At 46.9% G+C, this 25,832-nt stretch overlaps 1 protein-coding gene across 1 annotated transcript in view; it reads left to right on the forward strand.

The window, feature by feature from the left end:
• Positions 1–6,897: 6,897 nt before the first annotated feature.
• LOC144101701 (uncharacterized) overlaps positions 6,898–25,832 on the forward strand; it is a 47,495-nt gene continuing 28,560 nt past the window's right edge. Inside the window, exons 1-7 of the mRNA XM_077634835.1 lie at positions 6,898–7,177; positions 12,121–12,245; positions 13,746–13,863; positions 16,192–16,237; positions 18,017–18,251; positions 20,318–20,439; positions 22,522–22,624. Of these exons, the coding sequence (XP_077490961.1) occupies positions 12,138–12,245; positions 13,746–13,863; positions 16,192–16,237; positions 18,017–18,251; positions 20,318–20,439; positions 22,522–22,624 (732 nt within the window). The 5' untranslated portion in view covers positions 6,898–7,177; positions 12,121–12,137. The remainder of the gene's footprint in view (positions 7,178–12,120; positions 12,246–13,745; positions 13,864–16,191; positions 16,238–18,016; positions 18,252–20,317; positions 20,440–22,521; positions 22,625–25,832) is intronic.

Consider the following 25,832-nt stretch of genomic DNA (forward strand, 5'->3'; position numbering starts at 1 on the left):
GTACTATGCTCGGCTGTGCGAGTGAAAAAAACAATATTCATGTATAAAATGAGACTTCACCATATAAACACGAAGGTGTTTGCATTCACAATTATAGAATATGGTCTGAGTCGCTGTGTCCACATTTAATTAATCAAGTCAAAAAATATCCTAACGTCGGAATCCTGCCGAAAGAGCAAACGTGTCGCTTTCTATTTCAGTGCCTTATTGGGTAAACATGCGCGTAATATCTGTGAATGCGTTTAGTCGTTTCCAAGCAGAATTACTTTCCACAGGCACCAGCGCACCTTAGCTTCCATTTACCCGAAAAATGACTGGCTTGAGTATCGCTTTTGGCCTAGGGCTGCGGAAAACAATTTCACGGCCGGAAGGTTCTTTCAAAGCTCCTAATTTTATTTTGAAGCTCGAAAATTTTTCACGTTGTAATGTTTTCGTGTTTTCTGCCAATTGCGTGAAAGAAATGGAGCGCAGAATCCTGTAATAAACATTGTCATATTCTTGCTATCGTGAGCGGGGGGGGGGGTAGTGCAAGCACATAATGAACTCCTCTGTTTCCCCCCAAAGCGAGAAAGGGACAGCGATAGCAGCACATCATTTCCACCCAAGCCGACGAGGCCATGGAGAGAGGAAAACTCAGGAGAGGCCCTCGTTTTTCGCGACGCACGCCAAGAAAATGTGCAGAAAGTCACGCGCTTTCGCAAGGGCTTCTGGGAGTCTTTGGCCGACGGCGCAGCCAATAGTAACCCTAGGCGCAGCGACGTCGTCTGCTGCGCATGCGCAAGCGCTCTGAGAAGGCAGACAAGAAGGGGAGGGATGGAGCAAGGAGGGAGCCGGCTTCAAAAAATGTTATGTAACCGCCTCTCCAGAGTTCCCTTCCTCCATGCGAAGAGGTCGTCTTTTTCAAGTTCCTCAATAGACGGGCCCTCAAGTGTCACATGTCCTGACTAGGCGCATTTTCGAGAGCGTCGATCCACTTCCTTTATCATCGGCTGCAACGTGAAGAGGGGCTTTTTCCGGCTTCGACATACTACGCTTGCGAACACACAAAAACCCCGGTGGTCTATATTGCCTCTATCGAAGTAAACTTCATCATCATCATCATCAGCAGCAGCAGCAGCAGCAGCAGCCTGACTATGACCTCTCCCATGCCTCTACAATTAACCATGTCCTTTGCCAGCTGCGCCCACCCTATGCCCGCAAACTTCTTAATCTCATCCGCCCACTTAACCATCTGCCGCCCCCTGCTCCGCTTGCCTTCTCTTGGAATCCACTCCGTTACCCTTAAGGACCAGCGGTTATCTTGCATTCGCATTACATGACCGGCCCAAGCCAATGTCTTCCTCTTGATTTCGACTAGGATGTCATTAACCCGCGTTTGTTCCCTCAGCCAATCTGCCCGCTTCCGGTCTCTTAACGTTACACCTATCAGTTTTCTTTCCATGGCTCACTGCGTTGTCTTTAACTTAAGCTGAACCCTTTTCGCAAGCATACACGTTTCTGCTCCGTAGGCGAGTACCGGCAAGATACAGCTATTGTACACTTTTCTCTTGACGGATATTGGTAAACTGCCATTCATGATCTGAGAGAACCTGCCATATGCGCACCACCCCATTCTTATCCTTCTATGGTTATTTCCCTCTCATGAGCCGGACTCAGTTGTAACTACCTGCCCTAAGTAAACGCATTCCTTTACCACCTATAGCACCTCGCTGCCAATTGTGAACTGCTGTTCTCTTGCTAGACTGTTGAACATTACTTTCGTTTTCTGCATGTTCATTGTTACAGCAGCGATATACGGTGCAGCGATGGCATAACGGTAGAGCGTCCGCCTTGCGTGCAAGTGGTCTGGGCTCGAATCCCGGTACCACGCAATTGGGGTTTGAAAAAAAAAAACTTTGCGTGTCGATGGAATTACATAACCAGGCCTGGGGTGCGGCCTGTTCTCGGTGACCAGAACCGACAACTCACTCCCTCACCAGAACAGGATTTGGTCACTCTGGTGTAGCACTTGGCCACAACCTTCAATGAACAAACCAATTAACCCTATTGCGTCTATCGGGTCTATCTATCGTGGTGGTCCCATGGTGCCAATAAACACCCACGCTATACCACATAACGTGGGCGTGCCAGGAGATAGATGCGGCACCAACACCAAACCCGAGGGCGGAGCAGTGGGAAGGAACGCTCTCCAGCGACCATCAGGACGTCCAACTTGGGCTGATTTGACGGTCTCAGCTGGCAGCAGCATCCAGCGGAGCCCTGGACTAGGGGCAGACCGCCACTGCTAAGAAGATGAAAGACACCATCTGGTTCCGCGAATCTCATCAATCTTAGAGCTCAATAAAGGTTTTGCCTCCTCCTCTGACCTGCTTTCTTCCCTCAAGCAGGTCAGAGGAACCACCGCGGATTAGACTAGGATGAACGAGAGAAACGATAGCCCAACAATGCTTGGTTGGCATCGATTACCCTCACCAATTTCTGATCGCTTCTCTAAGCCTGTTTACCAGAAACCAGTTCGCTCACCTTCGTTGGCCGTCTGTGTAGCCGAGAAGGAACTGTGCCGGGGAGCAGAAGGTCTCAAGGCAAGCTCGATGGGTCGGCGAGGGCTGGTCGGCGTGACTGCACCGCAGGACAGGATTCTTCTTCTGCTTCGTCACGAGATCGAACCCGCTCGTGTCCACTGCGCATGACCATCCCAAGCAGCAGGTTTCTGCTTTTTTCTTCTCTCTTTGAATTCAGCATTTGGTGCATGCATATAAGTGTTCCACCGGAAACACTTTTTGGTACCAAAAGCTACGGAGATGTACGCCGAACGGCGGAAATCAACATTTACCCCCTTCCTATCGAAACAGTCACATGTAGAAAGTACTCACTTTGCACATAAGAAAGGAGAAGTACTTCGTAGTCCGAGCGCGTCTTTCTGGAGAGTTATCTGCAAGAACACTGTTTCTTAGGTGCATGCCTTTTTTCTTTAGATTAGTTTTTATTGGATGTTTGTTGGTTCTTGACGTTATTCGCGGCTGATACACATGTTACCTGTTTTTTCTGCGATGTAGATATGAAATGAGATTCATTATTCTTTTTTTCTGTCAAGAAGGCCGGCGCCTCCATACTGTAGTGTGCGCATGTGATGTGTACGCCTACATAATGTTAACTGTTTCGGAAAATAAAGCCAGTTAATTAGTAGCGTTCGTGTTTGTGGTGTCTTCCTTCTGTGGTGTCCTTTCTGAGCTACCTTTTCATTCAAGAAAGTACTCAGCGTGCGAGGAGTTCTGCTAACCCTGCTCATGAACACTGGTCAATCAATCAACACTCCTTCTGCTGGGACGTGATCGCTTTAGCTTACTCAAACGCAGTTCTTTACGACTGGCTGAGCCAAATAGCTCATCCCCACAGTGCTTTACAAATCTTGCCTGAATGCCGGAAGAGCTACCGTACCCGGTCACCAGCTTTCGGGACATTACCCAGATGTACCACGAGGAAAGGTGCAGACTGCCAGAACCGCACCCCAAACTCACCAGGCAACAACAGACGATCCTGCGTCGAGCGCAGGCGGGATCGCTTGCGCATCCCGTACTGATGAACCGCATGTACCCTGCGGAACACGATATGCTCTGTTTTGTCTTTTGTTTTTTTTTTGCAAACAAGAGAAGGGCACCCTGCCGCACGTCTTGGCAGAGTGCTCAAAACTAAACACCTCCCTCCTCCCCTTCTTGTCGACACCCCCAATCCCCAACCCCTTAGCGATGGGAGATTTTGTTATCCAGCCCCGCCCTACCGATTCAGCTCGCACTGACGGACAGGGGCCAGGAGCTGCTGGAAACATATGGGTCCCGTAAATAAGGAACCACCCCGTCTGGTGCCTGCGTGCACCACCGATTTATTTCGGGCTTAATAAATGTTGTTTTGTCATTCATCATCTTGACCTCTTCCGTCAATCCTCGAGTCGTCTATTACGTTTCGAAAACTGAGCATGTCTTTGCTATTCCGAAACCCTAGTGCTTCGCGGATTCCAATGGCGGCATCGTGCACTGAGGGTTGCAGTGTGTGGGTGTTCTAACTAGGCCGCTAACCTCCTTCGAGGCCTATAGTTCGCGAACTCCGAGCTCGCGGTAGCGCACACCCCATACAACCGTAGATCTTTACGGCGACGCCGCGGTTATGCGAAAAGGACACAACACAGAGCAGGACTTTTTGCCCGGAGCGACACATTTGTTGGTTTATTGGTCTGGCGGCTGACCGGGAAATATGGCGACAACGAAGGAAGGATAAGCAGACGCGTTTAACTTGCGTCCTGTCGCTGTCGCGGCTCGATATCGATCCACCTCCGGCCACGGGCGGTGCCCACCGATTTCGGCGCATTTGCCCGTATAGTCACTTTCGTCCAATCAGCGTCCTTGCCTGCGCTGCTGGCGGTGGACACTTGCGACCGGTTTGAGGAAGAGGAGGGGCGCAGTGCTCCCGAGCTGGCCGTTTAGCTATATCGAGAAGCAGGAAAGCATTTGCTTTCGTCCTTCTCCACGGCACGCCTCGCCCGCAAGGGAACAACGCGGCATTCCGTAATTCCCGCAAGGGTCTTACACTGGATAAGGATATGTTCTCTCTCATTTCTCTGTCTTGTATGCAGCAACAGCAAACGTCATCCATGGCGTCGCATTTTTGCCGGTTACACTTCGCACTCCAGCAAACTAATCCCTTTGGAATTGTTAGAAAACTTTTTTCTGAAGATCGTACTTTCTGTTTCAAGGTTTCTTATTTCTCCTTGACATATGTATTTATTAGCAAGTCATCTGTTCTTCGCTTAGTATCGATATACTGCTTCGGTTTAAGCACCTGAAAATTTTTGCCACCCATCGCTTCTATTCATATGCCTCAACCACTATTCATACTGCCCGTCACTTTTTGCCTCGCGCGATCCGAATATTGTCCACCTCATATTACGTGTAACTGCATGCTCCGTTAGTAATGCTCCCATGAGACCACAAGGCAAGCCTACAGATTGTCGTCTGCTTTAATAATAATAATAATAATTGGTTTTGGGGGAAAGGAAATGGCGCAGTATCTGTCTCATATATCGTTGGACACCTGAACCGCGCCGTAAGGGAAAGGATAAAGGAGGGAGTGAAAGAGGAAAGGAGGAAAGAGGTGCCGTAGTGGAGGGCTCCGGAATAATTTCGACCACCAGTGGATCTTTAACGTGCACTGACACCGCACTGCACACGGCCGCCTTTGCGTTTCGCCTCCATAAAAATGCAGTCGCCGCGCTCGGGTTCGAACCCGGCAACTCCGCATCAGTAGCCGAGCGCCCTAACCACAGCCAATGCGGCGGGTGTCTTCTTTACTTCAAGTGCCGAATTTATGGCGTATCCTAATTGGAAAAAATAAAACTAAAAAGAAAATTGTTTTTTTGGGGGGAAAGGAAATGGCGCGGTATCTGTCTCACATATCGGCGGACACCTGAACCGCGCCGTAAGGGTAGGGATAAAGGAGGGAGTGAAAGAGGAAAGGAAGAGGTGCCGTAGTGGAGGGCTCCGGAATAATTTCAACCACCTGGGGATCTTTAACGTGCACCGACACCGCACTGCACACGGGCGCCTTTGCGTTTCGCCTCCATCGAAATGCGGCCGCCGCGGTCGTGTTCGAACCCGGGTACTCCGGATCAGCCGAGCGCTCTAAGGACTGAGCCAAGCGGCGGGTGATCCTAATTGCACAACACAGCGTTTGCAAACGTCAAGCACGCGGTACCATAGCGCCTTTCCAGATTTCCTGAATGACATCATATTTGTTCTATCCCCAGAGCGTGCGATTCTTTTTGCATTCTTCACACTTTCCTCTCTTTGATCTCCCGTGTAGTCTGTGCCACCATTTATAGATGTAGGAAGATATATGTACGCTGGGGTACAGCTCTAAAATACTGTCAGTATATTAACTCTCTATGCTTGTGTGCCAGCTACAGCAAGCGAAGTTCTGTGTGTCATTGTACCAGGCTCATCATTATAAACCATGATTCCCCATTTTTCGGCGCTAAATTGCAGTCCTATAGATCATCCGCCTCTTTTCCGCGATGTCTGCCCCTTAAGGCTTGAAGGCCTCTCGCGCCGTCTACTAGAACGATGTCATCGGCATATGTCAGTGCTACTTGTCTCCAGTTGGCCCCTTCGCCGCCACGACACAGTAAACCCTAATCCGCTCGCTTCTGTATTCCCTTCAATCTCCCTGATGTAGAGCATAAATACGAGTGGCGATAAGGGACATACTTGCCGAAGTCCCTTTTAACTGTAACCAAGCTTTCTGCACCTCCCATTTCCTGCCACTACACAGCTACGTGAACTTTATTTAATAAACAGTTTCACAGCCCACACCACCTTTTCCCCAAAATTTTCCATAGCAGGGCGTGGTTTACACTGTCAGAATCAGAATCAGTTTATTGAAATAACAAAGAAAATATAAGATGGACAAATTTATTGAGAAGGAGGTACCGTAGTCAGTGACTGTACTGCGACCTCCTAAACTCCATTTGATGTTTCTAAACGCCATCCACGACGGTAGTTCTTCACTTGCGGCAATTTCGATGCAGTGGGTGAGTGCGAAGAAGTTGTCTAATCTACATTCTACGTCTGAATCCATCCTACAGTTCTCCCAAAACCTCCGCTGCCTCTGCCTCTTCAGTCGATCCTCGTTGATCCATGATGGCTTGCATTGCTATTTCATACATATCCGATGTCACCGTTAGTTACCTGCGCTGGTTAGTTGCTTACACTTGTCAGTGCTAAATCAAGCTTGTATTATTCGCTAACTCTACGCCCATTACCGAATCAACGACGGGTGCTAACAACAGGCACAATAGGCATGCCGCACATTATTTAATCGCTCGCGTACCCAGCGCCACTACGTCGCAACGACAGTGCCGCGCACTGCACGCGTAAACAGCCCATCGTGATTCGTGAGGTGAGCCCATATGAGCCCGTTGTGTTGCAGCTCTTACGTTGCCGGCTCATCGGTGCCACTCTACGGCCGTCATAAACGTCACGGAGGTGCTTCCTTGCGCGCACGATGAACTGCTACGTGGTCGACACGCGGCGGCTGCTGTCGCGGTAACTGAGTGCGTCGTCCGCTGCCGACACGTTGACAATGGAAGCGTGAAGTGTGCGGCCGCCGGGATCCAAACGCGACCCACGTATGTATCGCGCCCTGCGTATGCGGCGGCGTACAGCATAGAATGACCGTAGAGCACGCTTCATTGGGTGCTTTGTCTTTGTCTGTTGTCGCTCCGGCTGTGCCTTTGTACCGGTTTGCTGAGCGGTACCGGTTCTTGAGGGGGTTCTGAAAGGAAGTACAACTCGCTCGATGTTGGCCGTTACAGCAATTGACGGCAATTGCCGATGGCTTGTTTACGATGCTGTGCGTTTCGAGCAGTGCGTGCAAAACGCGTCGCAGCCTTTGGTGACCCAGCCCTGGCGCTGACCGTGCATCGGGAGAAACGTTACTGTCGTTGCACAACATCGCGTCCGATGTAACGGTTGTGACACGTTATGGCAGCTAGAGGGCTTGGGTTGCGCCGACTGTTCATCAGCGTTGATTGACGTGCATTCGCATGCTTTCCAACCTGGCAGGTATTAAGGTAATTTTGAGCTGAGATGTAAAAGTTTGTGGCTTTGTCCACGTAGCTGTATTCTCTTTCTCCTTCTAGGTGGAGTTCACACTTGTTGAATACGCTCCCTTTACGTTTGCGCGCAGCTTGTACCCTGTTCATGCATGCTACGCCAGTGTTGGAGAGGTCACGAAAAAGCGAAATTTTCGGTCAAGTTCGAATTTGACATGTGGCAGGTGAAGTGGCTTTATAGTTTTGTTTTGCTTGCTGGCATTACGAGTTAGCGTCAGTTATACTAGTTACAGGCATTTGACTTGTGAAGCAAGCCATATATTTACTCACTGTCTTTAACCTTTTAAGATGCCACTTGCTATTTCTGTTGTACCCCCTAAATTTTATATGGAGGCCTCGAGAAAGCCATTTAGCACTGCAAGACACCTACTGTTAATTCTCAGTGAGCGTGTCAAAAGTCTTGTACCAATCGTCGCAGTGGTTGAAAGCCTTTATGTTGAAACTCCATGGTTAGTGAGATAAGCACTCGAAGGATCACGGTATCACATGTCATTTCTTGAGGTCCGGCGTAATGCTAAGAACCCAGAGTAAAATATTATTATAGATGAGAAACTCTGTCAGAGAATTGTTATTACTGACGAGGAACTGTCTGTATTAAAGGACATACTGCCAAGCTCATTGCTTTGAGAACTCTAGCAACAGTTCTAAATAGCAAAGGTACTAAATTCATGCGAAAGAAAGCAGTCACGGCTAGTTCTAGTGCATCCTCAGAAAAAATGGCAAGCTTCTATGTACACCTGCTTTCATAAATTCATGCCACTCGACTTTGGCGAAGAAATCTAATTTCTTTGTATCTAGACTGCATTGCTTGACATTTGATGGTGCACTTTGTAAGCCACATGCTCACAGTTTAGCAACATATATTGGTGGCAGGATGTGTGTAAAGGTTGTTCTGAAAATTGTTGTTTTGTGTTCTGTAAACATTTTGACTGTGGTTATGCACTGTCACAAGCGTAGTCTGAGTGGTTTAAGGCAGGGGTCCCACACTTGTGCGGCCGCTGGCCATTTTTCACAATATTAGTGTGGTCACTATAGCCCTTCCGTTTATGCTAGAAAAATAAGCTTTTGCTCATTAGAAAGATAAATGCATTTACATTTCATTGATGTGCTTTGTTAATAGGAATCACACTTTTGGTACCAGTAGAGTTGGGGAAAAACTTAGTGCATAAAACAATACTTTTCTGCAACTTGCCTGCTTGCACGCAGTGCTGCACCAAGAAGTGCTTCAGCAGCGTTTGCATGAAATGTTAATCTCTGTGCAGACTAAGTGGTTTTTGACTCCAGTGGATAGTTATAACCTCCGCCCTAAAGAAGATCCAAAATGGCAAAATAGAGGCATATTAGAGGCTGAATAGCTTCTCATTTAATTGATAAAACACATTCATATTTGGAAAAGATATAACATGTGCATATTTTGTTAAGTGCGCAAAATTGATTTGAGCTGCATGTTGTAGTTCTATAGTTTTCATTCAACGTTAACTCACATCATGACGATGCGATCCATGGAGGTTTGGTGCTTAATGGCCATACCTCCATGCGTCACATTTTCGTTATGTCGGTTAACGAAACCTTAAGAAATAAATACTACACGCAGCTCAAAGAAATTGTTCACACTTAACGAAATATGCACATGTCTCAAATGTGCCATGAAATTACATGAAAAGCTGTTAAGCCTTTATTATGCCTCCTTTTTTGTCATTTTGTATCTTTTCTAGAGTGCCGGCTTTAAGTAAATATCCACTTTAGCCAAAAACTGCTACATGCATATCGAGCTTAACATTTAATTTTGACGCTGCTGAAGCACTCTTTGGTGCAGTAGTTTTTCCAAAATACTGCACGCAAGCAGGCAAGTCTATCAAAAGCATTTTTTTTTCACTACATTTTTTGCTGGCTCTACTCGTGCCAACAATTATTGCTATTAACGTATGCCGATGAAGCATAAGCACATTTATCACTGCAGTGAGTCAAAACTTGTTTTTGTGCCTTATACTTGAGCACTATATCAATTGCACGAACATTGTGAAAAATGGCCAGTGGCCACAAGTTTGGGGACTCCCACTTTAAACAGGTAAAACGTCTCTGCTGGTGTGAAGTACAACCAGAAATCTGAAAATTAATCTCAAAACGTGAGCTGGCATTTGTGGAAATTGGAGTAGGTGATCGGAAAGGGACAAATCTTTTCTATCGAGAAGAGTAAAATTAAACGTAAAGATTGTGAAATTGTTTTCTGCGTAGGGTGTAGGGACATTTCAACAAACTTAGGTTTGCTTGAGGGGAAGTTCGCTGAGTTGTAATAAGTGTGCAGCCTTGCAGTTTAATAACACGAAGTAAATGTCAGACATTCAAATGGTTCCTAAAAGGATTAATTTCAAAACTATTGAGAGCTTTGATCATGTGTTGTTTCAAATTTTAATGGAGGTGAAATTCTAGAGGCCCGTGTACTGTGCGATGTCAGTGCACGTAAAAGAACCTCAGGCGGTCGAAATTTCCGGAGCCTTTCGCTACGGTGTCCCTCATAGCCTGAGTCACTTTGGGACGTTAAACCCTCATAAACCCATAAACTATAGCAGAAATGCAACCCCTATAGCAGAAATGTAACCCCTCCCTGTTAAACTTTTCATTTGATCATGGCCATTGTCATAAATTGGGCAAGTTCGTCTGTGCTTTTATGCACATTGTCAGGTTCACGTGCAAGCTGGCCTGCAGAGGGAAAGAATAGGGCAGGCAGACTAGCCAACAGTGTCAGCTGCTGCTCATTTGAAAAGGCAATTGTGTAGGTATGCCAAAGTAAACCAGATATGGCACCTCTTCCCAGGTGAAAGGTATGCTTCTGTGAAGTTTTGCAGGTGTGAATTTTCGGCATTGCATTGTCTGGAGTTTTTGTGAGCAAGAATTACTGCACGTCTGCTAATACAATGCATGGAGAGCCAGAAGTATGGCATTAATGTTTTTCAAAATGCTGGCTGGAGTAAAAGTTCTGGGGTGATGAAATTTGTAACTTTATAAATTGACGTCTATCCAAGTGGTATCTCACTCTGCTGCCATAGGCGGGCATGTAACAGCTTGGCACACTTGTAATTTTTTTCTGTGTGTGTTATGTTCAGAGAGACTCACAATTCTAAAAAACTATAAAACAGTTAATAATAAGCAGGGTAGAACATGGACACATACACACACAGCTGACACTTATATTGCATGCATTGTGGATGGCTGATCTGTCTGTGTTCTTTTTTACTGTTTTATCATGAATTAGAACCACGTATCAGGTAGCTTAATTTATCTCTTTTGCCGGCACATGTTAAAGAAGGACATGTGCCCCGAGGGTTTGAAGCCAGCCTTACCTGTAGGCTTTAGTCTTTGATGAAGTAGCGTCTTCTGACGGATTGATTAAGGCTAGCGCTTATCGACATGTTCTTGGAGAAGGTGCCCTCTACACCACTCTTTGTTTTGAAAATGAGCTCCGAATTTCCAATTAAGTAGCCATATTCTTTAAATTTGAATAGCTTTCCAAGAGTCCCAAAGGATTGATTGAGGCTAGCGCTTATCGACATGTTCTTGGAGAAGGTGCCCTCTACACCACTCTTTGTTTTGAAAATGAGCTCCGAATTTCCAATTAAGTAGCCATATTCTTTAAATTTGAATAGCTTTCCAAGAGTCCCAAAGGATTGATTGAGGCTAGCGCTTATCGACATGTTCTTGGAGAAAGTGCCCTCTACACCACTCTTTGTTTTGAAAATGAGCTCCGAATTTCCAATTAAGTAGCCATATTCTTTAATGCTGAATACCTTTCCAAGAGTCCCAAAGTATGGGCCTGTATTTTTTTTTGCATTGTATGTCAGCAGTGCGTGAAGATAAATAAAAAATAAATTATGGTCGATTTGCATAGTTAGGCTAAATGCGAATTAGGTGCACTAGCAGTTCAGTTTTTCCTTCAGTTCCGGTGTTCAGATCCAGTGTTCGTGGATGTCAGTTGTTGGAGTTATTGGGCTAGTGTCCATGTGTACGGAATTGGTCATTCTCTACATTCATAGATCCCTGCGAGTCTACGTGCCACTGCCAGCGCAGTGGTGCAGTGGTGAAGCGATGCGTCACTGCCCTTCTATGGTATGTGCTGCCATAGGTAGGACTTGGGTTGCTTGGGTTGGGTTGCGGTCTAGGTTGGCCTTCCCAAGCAGCCTCTCACAGTTAATTGAGCTGCCACCTAAGACGATGGGCAGTCTGCTCACCTGCCCACCACTAGGTGAGCCTGACAAAGTGGCTTCAAACAAACAGATAAACACACAACAGCTAAATGCAGGGAAGGGCGACTGTAAGTTCTAGCGCACTAAAAAAAGGCCTTCATATGGCTTGGGTTCTTGCCCCTTTTCACTGGTGTCAGCTGCTGCTTTGCATGTTTACAACTCATGCTGACAAGCGAGCACACCCTGTTCTTTTCTTTTTTCTGCCCGTTTCTGCAGCCCGATTGCGTGGGTGGATGACGGCCGCCGACATGGTGTGGTCTTCATCCCTGAAGAACACTATCAACCTGGGCAACAGCATCATCGGGGTCAGCATCCTTGCCATGCCCTACTGTTTCGAGAAGGCAAGTGCATTCTGCCGTCCAGCTGATGGCTTCCCACTGTGCCATATTCGGTCCCTCCAGCCTTTTTTGGCATCAGTTTGCTCTTTTTAAAAATTTTATTTTCCTGTGTCAAAGCTACGCACGCCTATCTGTGAAGTGAGCCGTATTTAAAGCCTGCAGAATGATTTTGGCAATGCAAGGTTCTTAAATGCCCTTAATGGACATTGATTAGCCATGCTGGTCACAAGTCAACAGCCATTTTTGGCTTATGGCGAGTCCAGGTTATCATGTTTTGAGGCATTGTGTCCGGCTTAGAGCAAGTAGGGCTCGTCTAACACAGTTTTTTGTTCAGGCAACAGATGGCAGTATGGGTTCTGAAAGACCGCTAATCTTTATCTTGCTGGAAATATTTTGTGGTGTTTTTATGCTTTACATGACGCATATACAACCATTTCCTGAAGCACAAAAAAAAAATTTGGCTCAAAATTTATTTTAAAAAAATGCCTATTAGGGGGATAAAGGGACACCGGTTTGCATGTTTCAACAGATGATCATGTTCTAATGACATACATGCTAGTTTTGCAGAAAACTGAGCTTTTTTTAGCTAAAGAGGCCAGAAGATACATAGAGATGTAGCCACAACCAGCTGTTTTTGCAGTCAAGCTACAATCCGTCAAGGCATGTCTTTTATGCGAAGATTCCTGATGCTAGCCTACACCATCGTGCAATTCCGGTCGGGGATCTTGGCGTCCAGTTCTGTAGTTTGAATCGAGTGGTGGGAAGATTTTTAATAACTTTTTTTTTCGGAAATAAATGAGACTTGTGTTGCCGGGGAAACAGATGCTGCCAGAAAGCGGTATAGAATCAATTTTTGTCCATAGCGAAAGTTTAGTGGCGTTGTTCTTTGTAATCCATTAACATGCATCAGGCGATTGACACACACGTGTTTTAGCATTTCGCTCCTCTCAAAATGTCACGGATCTGGCCAGGAGTGAAACCAATAAAGGGTGTTCATTCTCGGAATGTCACCGGCAGTTTGCCAACATGGTGGCGTTCCACTATGCTATTCAGGCTTGAAAGCTGCCGTGAAGTTTTGTGGAATTTCATTATTACAGGGTCTATAAAGCGACTTTAAAAGGGACCATGCATTATGTAAAGTAACTGAGAACTCATTCCACATACAAATCCTCAAAAGTAGGCCAATAATTTATCAAAATTTAATAACATTCCCATTCTTGTTCCTGGCAGTAGCGTCTGGTGCTGGTCTGTCGACGGAATAATCGTGTATTGTGCCACTCTTTATGCTGACTACCTCATTCAGAGAGCCATAGTTTCAGCTGCTTTCTCGAGCTGCTGTGAAATTCATATTTCACCTAAGCCAAGGGTCTCCTACGTATGTATTGGCAAAGTGGTGTGCTAAAACATGTGAAGGTTAATGATAGAGACACTTTTGATGTTAGACACGGAACTTGACAAAAGTGTAAGCTCTGCCTTTTCTTGTTTTGCTCTCTCTCTCTGCAGTGTGGCATAGTGCTGAGCTCTCTACTCCTGCTGGCCAGTGGGCTGGTGACGCGCATGACCTGCCACCTGCTGCTCAAGTCGGCCATCACAGCCAGGCGGCGAAACTATGAGTTCCTTGGTACGCACCTGCCACCGGGCTCTTTTTGTCTTTTACCGGGGTTCTCTTGCTCAAACAAGCGATGTAATGTGAAATCCAGGTGGGAGATATCGCCTTTTTTGTGCTAATGGCCAAGGATTGGACCAGGATTCAATTTCCTGTAAACGTTTTAATGCAGTAGTGTTAGGAAGGCCATGAAGGCGAAAATTGTCCGGCAGTAATGGCGGCGCCATTTGTGTGATGCCTCCACCTACCAACCATGGCAGGTGGTAGCTAGCGTTTAGAAGGGTTTCCCTATCTGCACCTGCCATCCATCCCCCCTCCGACCTTTCCACTTGTAGGGGAGAGGAGAAGACACTGGGCTAAGAATGACTCTGCAAAAATGAATAAAAGAAGGAGTTACAAATAGAAGTGGAATAAGAATTGGAATAAAGTAGTGAGTGAAAGGCAGTGGAGTTAGAAATGGAATATATTGGCCAGTGGAAGAAAAATGCTATCGCATTTCCTCTGCATCAATCCAATTGATTGCCCCTAAATGTTTTTTAACACTGGTAAAGCCAGTTTCGACACTGCAAGCAGTATTTTGTTAATCTGAAAACTGAACAGATGTGAAACTGACTGCAGTATTGCTGCTAGTTTCAACAACACAATGTCTGGTAGGCCTTTAGAAGCCAGCAGTGATTTTTTTCTTTAGATTTTGGGGGTGATTTCAGCATTCTCACTTCTCTTTCTAAGAAATGTCCTGTGCAGTTGGATATTCCGGAGAAAGATGCACAGGGAAGTTACTGACTTAGGCTGTGGTTTGTACCCTCTTGGGCTTTTTCAGCAGCTTGCATCTAATGTTAAATGAAGGACAACATCTGAGCTTCAAACAGTTGGGAAAGTTGAGTTTAACCACCGCCGGCCACCAAAGAGTCCCTTGCAAGGCAGATAGTAAAGTCAAGACCGTAGAGTCCTAAGCTGAACAAGAAGTGCTATTCCCCTAATGGAAAGTTTGCTGACAGTTGACTGTCTCTTTTAAGCGTGCTGAAAGAGGGCACAAGACACTTCTATGTTTTGGAGCTGTATTGCTGAAACGAATGGGGCTGATAATCTTGTGCTACTAATTTACCTTATGTGTAAGCTTATATTTTTGGAGAGAATGTTTAATGTGTACTGTGTTTATTTAGCAGTACTGTGTGATGGCTGACTGAGTAAGGGAAGGCATGTAAACTAAGGAGTTAAACTCTTCAAACCAGAGTGTCTATATTATTCCAGATGGAGCAAAAGGAAGGAGCAGGGGCACAAGGGCACATTGTGTCATCATTTGGTCCCGTCCATCTTTTGAGCCGCAGTGGTTATGGTCCTCGGCTGCTGATCCGAAAGATGCGGATTCAATCCCGGTTGTGGTGGTCGTATTTAGATTGAGGCGAAATGCTAGAGGTCCATGTACTGTGCAGTGTTAGTGCACGTTAAGGGGAGGCGTGGGTCTTGAAATAGTAAAAGATGGCAAACAAAAAAAAAAGATTTTTGGAAAAATAATTTTTGCTACGTTTATGCATTCAAGAATCCCTCCGTGAAATCGAAAAGCTCAGTTCAATTGGGAAATATTAAAAACCAACCTTTTAAGCATCAAGGTTCTTCAAAATGCCCGAAGATTTGCTTTGGGCAATGAAACCCATAAACCAGATGAAACCAAACCATCTAGCTTTTGGTGATTCAACTAACCTAACAATGCATGTTTGGCAGTGGTGTCAAGGCTGAACTGAAGTGGTAAGTTCGCAAGCTGCAGAGAAAGCATTGCTGTACAGGTTCAATAGAGATCGATTGAAGATTGGTGCTATTCAGGTTGCACCATCAAAGCATGTTGCTGCAGCTTTTAAATTGGCAGGAAGTATATTTCGTTTTTCTGTATGAGAAGATGCAGAAATTTATGTAACTTCTCAGCCAACTTGCAAACATTTATCTTTGCAATATCACTTCATAAAGGCATGTAGAAAAGTGCTGCAATAAGGTTTGATGGTGCAATGCTGTATATTAACAATAACCTTAATTCAGGCATGTAAATTCCTTTCCGGTAATGTTACGCCAGAGCTTAACATAGCAGCAGTGCCTGTCATAGATAATTACTTCATCTTTTCGGTAGTTCGCTCTTTCTTCTCATGACTGAGTATTTCTAGACTTTTGCACTGTGAATACAGGAGGCCTTTTTTTTTTTTTTTTAAACATACTTGCCAGTTTCACACAAGTTTTATTTTAAAGCTATGCTGTGATTTTGTGTAAACTGCAACTGTTCCAAAAGTTCAAAACCTGTGTTTGGCACTCGTAAGGCCTTTATCATCCCCTGACTCTGACAACTGCCTTTTGCAGCCTTCCACACCTTTGGCCCAACTGGCAAGCTGGTTGTTGAGATCGGGTGAGTGCTGTATTTTCCTTGTTTCCTCTCCAAGTGTTCATCCCTTACCTGGCATAGCCTGTGTCCTTTCCTCATTTGGGGTGGCTTTTAAGAGAATTTGGATAATGGAAGCAGGCAACTCAAAGCAGGAAAGAGAGCTTAGCGAAAAGAAAAGCTCACAGATGAAGGAGAGCCAAGAAATTTGGCAGCTTATGATGTCGTGTGTTGAACAAAAGTCGGCTGGTCAGGGTATTTAAAGTGTAGAAGAAGGGTGCCGACCACAAAAGCAGGCTTGATGCATTGGCTCCTATCAAATGCGCATTGAGTGGAATTCTTTTTTGAATTTTGGAACATTTCACTAGCATAAAGTACAGAGACATGCAGAGAAGTGTCGGGACAGTTTCTGAACACCAGCCATTGTTTTCTATGCTCTTTTGCATATGTTCCTGTGCTTTATGATGATGCAGTGCTCCAAAATCGGAATTTTGATCTTGCTCACATCTCAGCTTTAGCACTAAGTTGGTGTTTCGTGGCACCTGTGGGGCCAGTAACTTGTTGCCTCTCCTTTATCATGGTTACCTGCAGTTGTCACGGTCTTGTGATCTCATGGCACCAGGTTCAGACCACCTCAGTAGCTCCTCTAGTGAAGGGATTGATGCCAGGGCAATCTTTCCTTTTCCGAGGTATCTTGTTCCACAACATGAATGCATTTCCCTAAACAAGCAGCATGTGCTGATAGCAGACATTCATTCCTCTGTTGCAGTGTTGACAGCATTTGAGCACTTGTGGTTTCTCGGAGCTGGTGTGCAGAGTGCAGCTTTGACATGCCGCTAAAGTTCTCCTAATTTTCCTTGCATGGATGTTCTTTCAAATCGTGCTGGTTGTGGCTTGCATAGTTTTTGGTAACACTGCATTTGTGATGATGATGATGGATTTTTATGGCGCAAAGGCATCTAAGGCCAAAGAGCGCCATGACACGAGGTATTTTTCTTTTTCTCAAGGTGGGGTCAAAGACCCGTTTTCCAAGCATTTCACCCTAAATAAGCCGAGCACCAGACCAGGGGAAAGCTTGTACCCATTGTATCACCGGTGGGTACCCGGTGGCACTGGGGATCGAACCCCGCACATCCCGCATGCAAGGCGGATGCTCAACCACTTAGCCACCGCTGCGGTTCCACACTGCATTTGTGTTACCTTCTCCTCTGTAATGCTGTGCAGCTGAAGAGCTACAGAAAATTTGATGAACAAGAGGATGGGTGTGCTTTGCAGGCAGGTGACAACTATCCTGCAAAAAGAATGCATTTATCGAAAAGGAAAAGCCTACTAACCTGTGCACTGTAGAAAAGTTGCTTAAAAAGCACACCATTCTGCAGCAACAGCAACCACATCAGTCGATCTAGCTGTTGGGTTATAACCCTACATGCGCATTGTGCATCATACATGTGTAAAGTATATAACCTGACATATGCATCGGGTTTGTGAAAAGAACTGCATTAAAGAAATGCGACAGTTATTCTTATGAAACAAAAGGAATCCTTTGTGTTGTTAATATTTTTTTTTCTTTGAGTGCCGAGAAGAGGAAGACCAGTCAGTGGTGCATATTCTATGGGCAAATAGCTGTGTGCCCACTTTCTTCTCTGGAGAGAGAAGCCCCAAGGTTGGCCAATTAGGGAACGCCATGGATCTGAGGGTTGGGGGCTGATAACAGCTCTCGCTGTAAAGGGGTTCAGATCATGCCCGCTGGCATAGACGTTCAGCAGCCAGCGAGTGAGATGTGATGGCTGGTCCTCTCCCTTCCAGCATCCTGGGCTTCCTGCTGGGCAGTTGCGTGGCGTTCTTTGTGGTGATGGGGGACCTGGCCCCTCCGCTGGCATCGGACTTCTTACTACTGGAGGCCTCTCCGCGTCTGCGCCTCACCGTGCTGCTGCTGCTGGGCACCTGCGTGGGCCTCCCCCTGGGGCTGCTCCGCCGGCTGGACAGCCTCACCTCCCTCTCCGCACTCTCTCTGGGATTCTACTGCCTCCTCGTGTTCAAGGTGCCCTCTCACTCCTTCTGTGTGCCAAGTTGAGTAGGGAGAGACCGTTTTGCGCGTCTTGACGGGGAGCCTTGTTCTGATGGGCTTACGCAGACAGGTTTCTCCAGTCGTGGCTGATGGCTGTGATCAGTGCATGGTGATGATGGGCTAGCACATGTTCATGTTTCTCTTTTTCCGCTCCCCCAGCGCAGAGTAGCAGGGCAGAGAACCATCATTAGGGCTGACACCCTCTGCCTTTCCATATAAATAAGCTTCTCCTTCCCTTTCTGATTCTTCAGAGGAGTCTGTTCCTGGCAAGTCTTTCGATGAAAAGCAGTACTGCCATACTGTGGTGGCAATACAGTGGCTACTGTATCTGCATATATTAACGTGACAGCATTAAGGGTCCTGTTGAGCAGCAACCCTGGTGTTGTCGGCAGGTCAAGAAGAGCAGGAGGCCCACCTGCCACATAGCTCACGTGACCTGTGGCGTCATCACAGCCTTCCCACCATGGCAGGTGACAACCGGCCCACCAGACTTTGAGCAAACTGCCCACTGTGGGAGGTGGCAGTTAAATTGATTATTGGTCAATGTCCCTCATAACCTGAGTCGCTTGGGGCTTTAAGCCCCATAAACCAATGATTGGTCATGAGAGGTTGCTTGGGAAGAGGGAAGGCAACGTAGGTCTCGCAAGCTCTGCCAGTGGCTGTGGTTGAAACAGCCACCTGAAGGGACCAGCGGCGCATCGCTCAACCGCTGCACCACAGTGCCAGGAGTGGTATGATAATTCCCTGCAGCCTATGAATGTAAAGTACAGAATGACCGATTCCGCATACATGGGCATGTAGGCAGAGCCTAGGCGACAGAGGAGTACTATTGCATTGTGCTCTTAAGGGTGGGTTGAGCATTACGTAATGGCGAAAGCAAGAACACTGTCCGTGTCTGCGAAGTGATACACAAAGAGGACCCTGGGCCGCCGAACGGATCCATCAACGCGGTCGTGTCATGCCCTTCAGGCAAAGCTTGAATGTCCTCTCAAGTTTTTTTGCAAGCTTTATATGGTGTCCATTGTCGTGCACTGATCAGAAGGCTCACGCCACATCAAAGTGAGTCTGAGCAGGCATTACTCTGCCTGGCTCATTTGGATGCCATCATGTTTTCTACGCCTTCGACTCAAAGTGACATTGTCCAGTGTTTAGGCTGTTGAACCTCATTCCACCCCGCTTTACAAGCGTAGCCACTCAGCTTCATTTTCCTACCTGATCAATTAGGGGGGCAACAGTTATTTGAATGATATACAGTCTTCACAGATATTTCGTAGTTGAAGACAAATTCATTTTGGTCCGGCACTGAAACGCAGTACCACCATGGCACTGCAGTCGGGTGCAACTCGAGAACGAAGTGGCAAATGTGCCTCAAAGGAGGCTGTCCAACTGATTGTCATGTTGATGGAAAGTTTACCAAGCACCTGCTACCATGGCATCTCAGGGGGCTGGCAGGTGCAAGGTGATTACCCACGGATTAACCGCGATGTCATGACAGTCGGATGTCGTCATTGGCTGGAGGGCCTCCTTTGAGGTATTAGCCAACTGTAAAGCAGTTTTATTGTATTTGCTCTGCCTACCGAGCTAAGCAGGTTGTAAGGGCAGCAGCTTGATGAGGAACCAAGCTAATCAATAACTTGGATGTGGGTACAGTGTTTGTCCAGCCTGTATGGGGTAAGCTCCCTAGGGGGTATGGACTTCAAAGATGATGATAAACTTGTAGTCAAAATCCAGCAAAGTGCAGCTATATAGCTAAGTTCTTATGTCTGTCAGATTTTGCTTTTCTGTTTGCTTTTAGTTCTTTCATGCTCTTTTAGTGCCGTTGTATTGTTTTCTAGTCATTCCTTTGAAGTCTCCTCCACTCGGAGGAGTTTCCTTTGCCGCGTTCAATCCAGTAAGTATGGGGCAGAGCATACACTGGTTGAGGTTTGCTGGGACGGGAATGAAGAGCTAAACAGAGCTTCACACTGCCTATAAAAGAGTCGTCGTCCGTGGTGCTTGTTGCGATTCTTGGTCTGTAAGCAGTGTGCGGTTGACTGCAGGTGTTTGTGGAGAGCTTCCCAGTACTGTGGTCTGGTGCCTGGTGGGACCGGGTGGTCCTGTGGCGCCATGACAACCTGCTTTCCGTGCTGCCCATCTTTGCCATGGCCCTCTCCTGCCAACCGTAAGTGTCTGACTTTCACGGTGTGCTCTTTCACTTTAGAAGAGATGTGGCAAATAAAATGAAAATGGCCAATTTAGTCAAATTTTTTTTTTTCGTGAACCTTGAGTCGCTTTTGAGTTTTCATCTGTCTTGTTACACTACATTACACTGAAATATGCGGTAGAGAGTTAGGAAAAAACGTCTTCTTTATGTGTTTGTCAAAAAGCCTGAGCGAATCATAGATTTCATGGCTTTCCAACAACAGGGCACTGCCATCTTAAATATCATTGCAAAAAGGAGAGATCAGAGTTTTCGCTGATTGCGATGCCACTTTCTCTGACAAGACAATCGACGCAAATGAGGAAGTAAACTTTAGGCTTATTTTCTCAGCTTTCACTTTTTCTGTGGTTGCAGTCGCTCATCCTTTCGACATTTCATATTGAATGACTGGAGAGTAATGTTATTTGTGCACATATCCTGAGACACTATCCTGAGACAAACAAAACCTAGTAACAGATGCCATCATCTCTTTACGAGGCTTGAGTGCCAACATATGTTTTTGTGATTGAAAAGCGTTTGCACCGGTCCTGCATTACATGATTTGTTATGGTTTCCGTCCCTGCACGTTGTTTTCATCCTCTGTCGGGAACTTTGCTATTAAAAAGTGTGGTAGCTCCGTGGTGGAAGTGTTCTGCTTGCTACTTGATTCCCAGCTGTGGTGCCTGTTTTCGAATGAGGTGAAGTGGCGATATTCTGGTTCATGCTGAAAGAGCATGGAAGGGGAACACTAAGTCGACCAATACTGGTAGGATAGCGTCATGTTGTGGAAATAGAGAGGGGTCAGCCTCCCCCCCCCGCACTCCCACTCCGCGGATGCATCGTTTCCACTCGCTAACCGCAGAGGGGTTCGTGCTCGAGAGAAACAAAGGGAGGGGACGACACAGCGTTAACACTCATATGCTATTTATTGCACTTGCAAGCTAGCTACAAAACATCAACGAGGCATTCCTCGGAAATAGAAGGCTACGTAAGAAGGACTTCCGACATACCGGCTGGGGCAGGGGCGCGACTTCGGAAGTATCAGCGGCGAACATTTGTATGCGCCGACAATGCCGGCCGGGTTTTCCCGTGCGCGCCACATTCTTGGAGCAAAGCCATCCCCGAACATTTGCCGGGGAAGGTGCCGAGAGCGTGCGTATGCTGCGCGCGCTTCGCTGCCTGGAACCAGAAGTCCAGCGGCAAGGCACAACGGATCCCCGTGCACCTGCTGCGGAAGGTGACGAGGGCCTACGGCTGCAACCGCTCGTGACACTAGCCGGATACCGAAGAGAAACTAACCGGTTCCGCGGAGTTCCGCGCAGCCTTCGAGGTGGCACTCCCGACGCTGTTTCCGCTTCCCCCATGAGGGAGACTTCCCTCGTCGCCGAGCCGGTGCTGTCCTGACGCAAGATGGCGAAGATGGGCTGCGTCGAAATGGAGGAGGGAAACAGGTTCTCCACAACATAATGGAAAATGCGTCGTTTTTTCCAGAAAATTGTGTAAAAACAATGCACGCGTGATGTTACCCCCCCCACGAATTCCTGCAGCTGTGCTTGATAACATGACCTTTTTGCCAGCCACTAATGGATCATCGCTTTCTCGTGCAATGATTTTTTGCCGTTGGTGGGCAGTTACGGTCAATGAGAAAAGTGGGGCGTCTGATTGGCCGGAGAGCTCCAGTGGAACACATTGTAAAAATGATGTAATGTTTTGCTGGGTTTAGAGGTCCGTGAGTGTGGTAAGGTATCGGGAATTCATCTCTGATTTTCTGAGCAACACAGCCACTTTTCAGCACCAAAAAAAAGCGTTGGTAGTGTTTCCAAAGAATAATCTACCTCTTTATGTAGTGTGTTGCTGAGTTTGCTATTTCCATTTAGTGCCTCATGAATGAACTCCAGGTGGTTGAAATCATTCCAGAGCCCTCTGCTATTGAGTCATTAATTTCATTCATTTGCGTTATCAATTTTAAGAAGTGCATTATTCTGACCTCTCTGTGCAGACAGTCTTACTGTATTGCACCAAGATTTGGAAAGCTTCATCATCTGCTGTGTGCCTTTCTTGCAGGCAGCTGTTTGAAATCTTCGACACTGTGAATGATCCGTCGCTGAAGCGCATGAACTCGGTGGTCAACGGAGCAGTCCAGATGTGCTCCATAGTCTACATTATGGTAGGTGCTTTCTCTTGCCTTCCACGTGCAGCTTCACTGTGCATGTACAGTACTCACGGATTGAAATAGGACATTCGGAGCGCGTGGCCGTCGCTTCATGGAGCGCCGCCCGTAGACGCTCATGGAACCAAGGTGGTGCATTGTGGTATGGCGCGAGAGGGAGAACATCTACAAAGCAGAATTGTTCCTTCCAGTAGCCAATGAGCCGGCCTGTGGTTTACCACATGCCTGCGTGGCACTGCAAGGCTAGCGCTCCGAATGTCCTATTTCAATCCGTGAGTACTGTACATGTGCCAAGACTAGGCTCAAGACCAAAACTGACAATTTTTTGTAAAATAAGCTCTGTTCATGAACTATCCGGTCCAAACTGTCAATGTTTCACGACAATGAAGCTTCGCGAAATTTCACAGGGAAGCTTCCACTTCAACGAAATTTTTCGCGATTCTCGTGAATTTCGTTGAAGCAAGATCCGAGACTGTACAGCCGAAATTCGTAATATAAAATTTCGCTAGAACTTTATGCTGGAAAAGCTCAATTTTGTCAGCGTAAGAAAGGCATCTTGCAAAGATATTTTCCATAGTATTAGCACTGTTTCGAAGCTGCTTGCAGTGATTGTGGAAGCCGCAAAAAACTGAGTGGCAAACGCCAGTTAGGTTGCTTTCCCGCATAGCACTGTAGCACACAGTGGTCACAGCAGGCCAAACGTCAGCTAGGCTGGCTTCCTCACATTACGGCGGTGTTACAAGTAAAATTCGAACGCCAGGACGAAAGCTGTCTCCGTCTTCACCACTTCCAGTCTGTGAGTCACTACGAGCAAAAAATCACTGCGAGAGACGCAAACGGGCGCCAACCTCCTGGCTACCAGCCATTCTCACTGCTGTATCTTGTGTGGCGTTCTTGGCAAATGCAAGGTAAAGTGTGAAACGTGGTGCGAACGCTTGCCGCACCACTACCAGTCAACTGTATAGTGAGGCAAAGCCTGCCGCCTGCCATTCAAGCAGGCACAGTGTGGTGTTCGACAGTTTGATAGATCAGTTTTATGGCAAACTGCGTTCAATACATAAAGTAAGAAATGCATGCGTTTGTTAAAAATCCTTATGAACAGTTCAATATAGCTAATAATTTATAATATCCGTGTTCGTTATAACAAGTTCTGACTGTACTTAGACAACCGTGATAGTCAAAAGTAGCAACGTATGTTTGCTTGCCTGAGCACTGCTCTGTGTTATTCTTACGCGGTGTAACACGACAAGGGTAACTGGTTGGTGCGTATTTGCTTTCCCAGACCCTCCATGTAGGATTAAGAGTCTCGCTGGTGCAGAGGTCTCAAACACTAGGCTTGCTGGATTTCTGAGGATTGCATCTAAATATTATTACGCACGTACCTCGCTCGTTCCCTCTTATTTTTCCTTGGATAATCAGTAGGCGCAAATAAATCCTTAACGTACAGTTGCCCGTGCCTAGGTCAAAAGTTACTGCATTGACTTGCGTAATTTGAGCAATTTTTTTTCTAAAATTAAGGCTTGATAAAGAGGGTGCACAAGTCATGCGGAGATTACGTGAGCATGTCCTAAGATACAAAGGTCATAAAATCCAGTGTATACTGCCACATATAATTTGACATCGCAGCTCGTGTCCCTCGCTGGTCATTTACTCAACTATAGGTTGACGCATAATACCCCACCCCCCGGCTGCACTCACCCAAGCCCACATTGTGCAGTTCCCTGCGCGTGATGTCATGACAGTATGTGCGCAGCTCAAAGGAATATAAATGCAGAACGATACAATCGCAAAGCCAGCAATGAGGGAAAATGGAGTTGCAAAACAATAAAATGGTGTCCTGGCATGCGGCCTGGCTGACTACAGTCGAGCCCGCTTATAACGAGCATTAGCGTCACGCGGCGTCCATTCGTTATATCCCAAAGTTCATAGTAAGTGGACCACAGCTTTATAGACAGTTGCTTGTCAAAACACAATATTTTTTCTTTGTGAAAAAGTCCATGATGAACGTCTGTTTTTTCGGCGCAGATCCGATGAGGGAGGTTTCCAGTTTATTTAAAGCAGAAGCATGCTATCACCGAAGGCCCTTGGCATAGACAAGTTGCCTGAGGCTCTCTATGTAGCTCATTGCTGCAGGCGCGCTTATGGGTGCCGGCTCCGAGGTTTCATCCTCGTGTGATTCCTCCGCGTCGCTTTTGTCCCGCACTTCAGAAACGACGCCCTCGTCCGTGCACGGTTCCGCGGTGTCGGCGTCGTCATCGATAGAAATAAAATCATTCCAGCCAATGTCATGACCCCCCATGTCGGAGTCGACGACGCGCTGCCACAAATCGCCGCCGGGCTGGTCATCTTCCGAAGCATCAGGCTCTGCATCAGGCTCTGTGTCGACGAAGCCGGCCTTGCAGAAGCAGTTCCGCACGCAAGTGGGCGTCACCTCCGCCCAGGCCGCTTTCATCATCTCCGCTGCTGAATACAATGGAAATGGGCACGGTGTTCCCGTCCGCCATCCCGAACTACAACCAGGGCCCGAGTTTTGAATGGAGCCAACCAAACGTCCGCACCGCAACAAGAGTGACAAAAGTGCGCAATGGAGTAGACGTGCAATGTGCACAGGCGGCAATCAAGCCAACCAAGCTAAAGATACAGACGGACAGCGCCGAGAGACCAATGAGAGGCGTCCGTGAGCATCAGTGCAGCCACCTCTTGGCTCCCACAGAAAGCCTGCTTCACGGAGCGTGGCCTCCGCAATCGGCACCAGCGGCGGCGCAGTTGATCGTGGAGACTACGCACAGATTTGCAAGAGAGTGAGGAGACGGGAGCGGAGTTGCGAGGAGGGGCGGGAGGGCGATCTTGGATGGCGCGTCAGCGGGGAAGGGTATCTCGCTCGAGAGCGGCACGAAACGGAACGGGCAGTTCGCCTGTGATGAGGCTCGGGAAAACATGCCGCGTGCCGGGCGTACAAAGGAGTCGGAGGCAAGTTATCTCGCGGCGCCGGGTTTACGCCGTCCGTTCGCTTTAACCGACCAGCAGGGCGTAACGACGTTAGTTATACGTGTGATTTTGTGCCATTGAAACAATGTATATTTTGATGGTCATGCAGGTCTCGTTCGTTATAAGCGAAAGTTCGTCTTAAGTGGGGCCGTTATATGTGGGCTCGACTATTGGCAAACAGAGCAGCTAGTGGTTTGACAGTTTGATTCCGGCACGA

This window comes from Amblyomma americanum, chromosome 8, assembly GCF_052857255.1.
Source record: "Amblyomma americanum isolate KBUSLIRL-KWMA chromosome 8, ASM5285725v1, whole genome shotgun sequence".
NCBI lineage: Eukaryota > Metazoa > Arthropoda > Arachnida > Ixodida > Ixodidae > Amblyomma > Amblyomma americanum.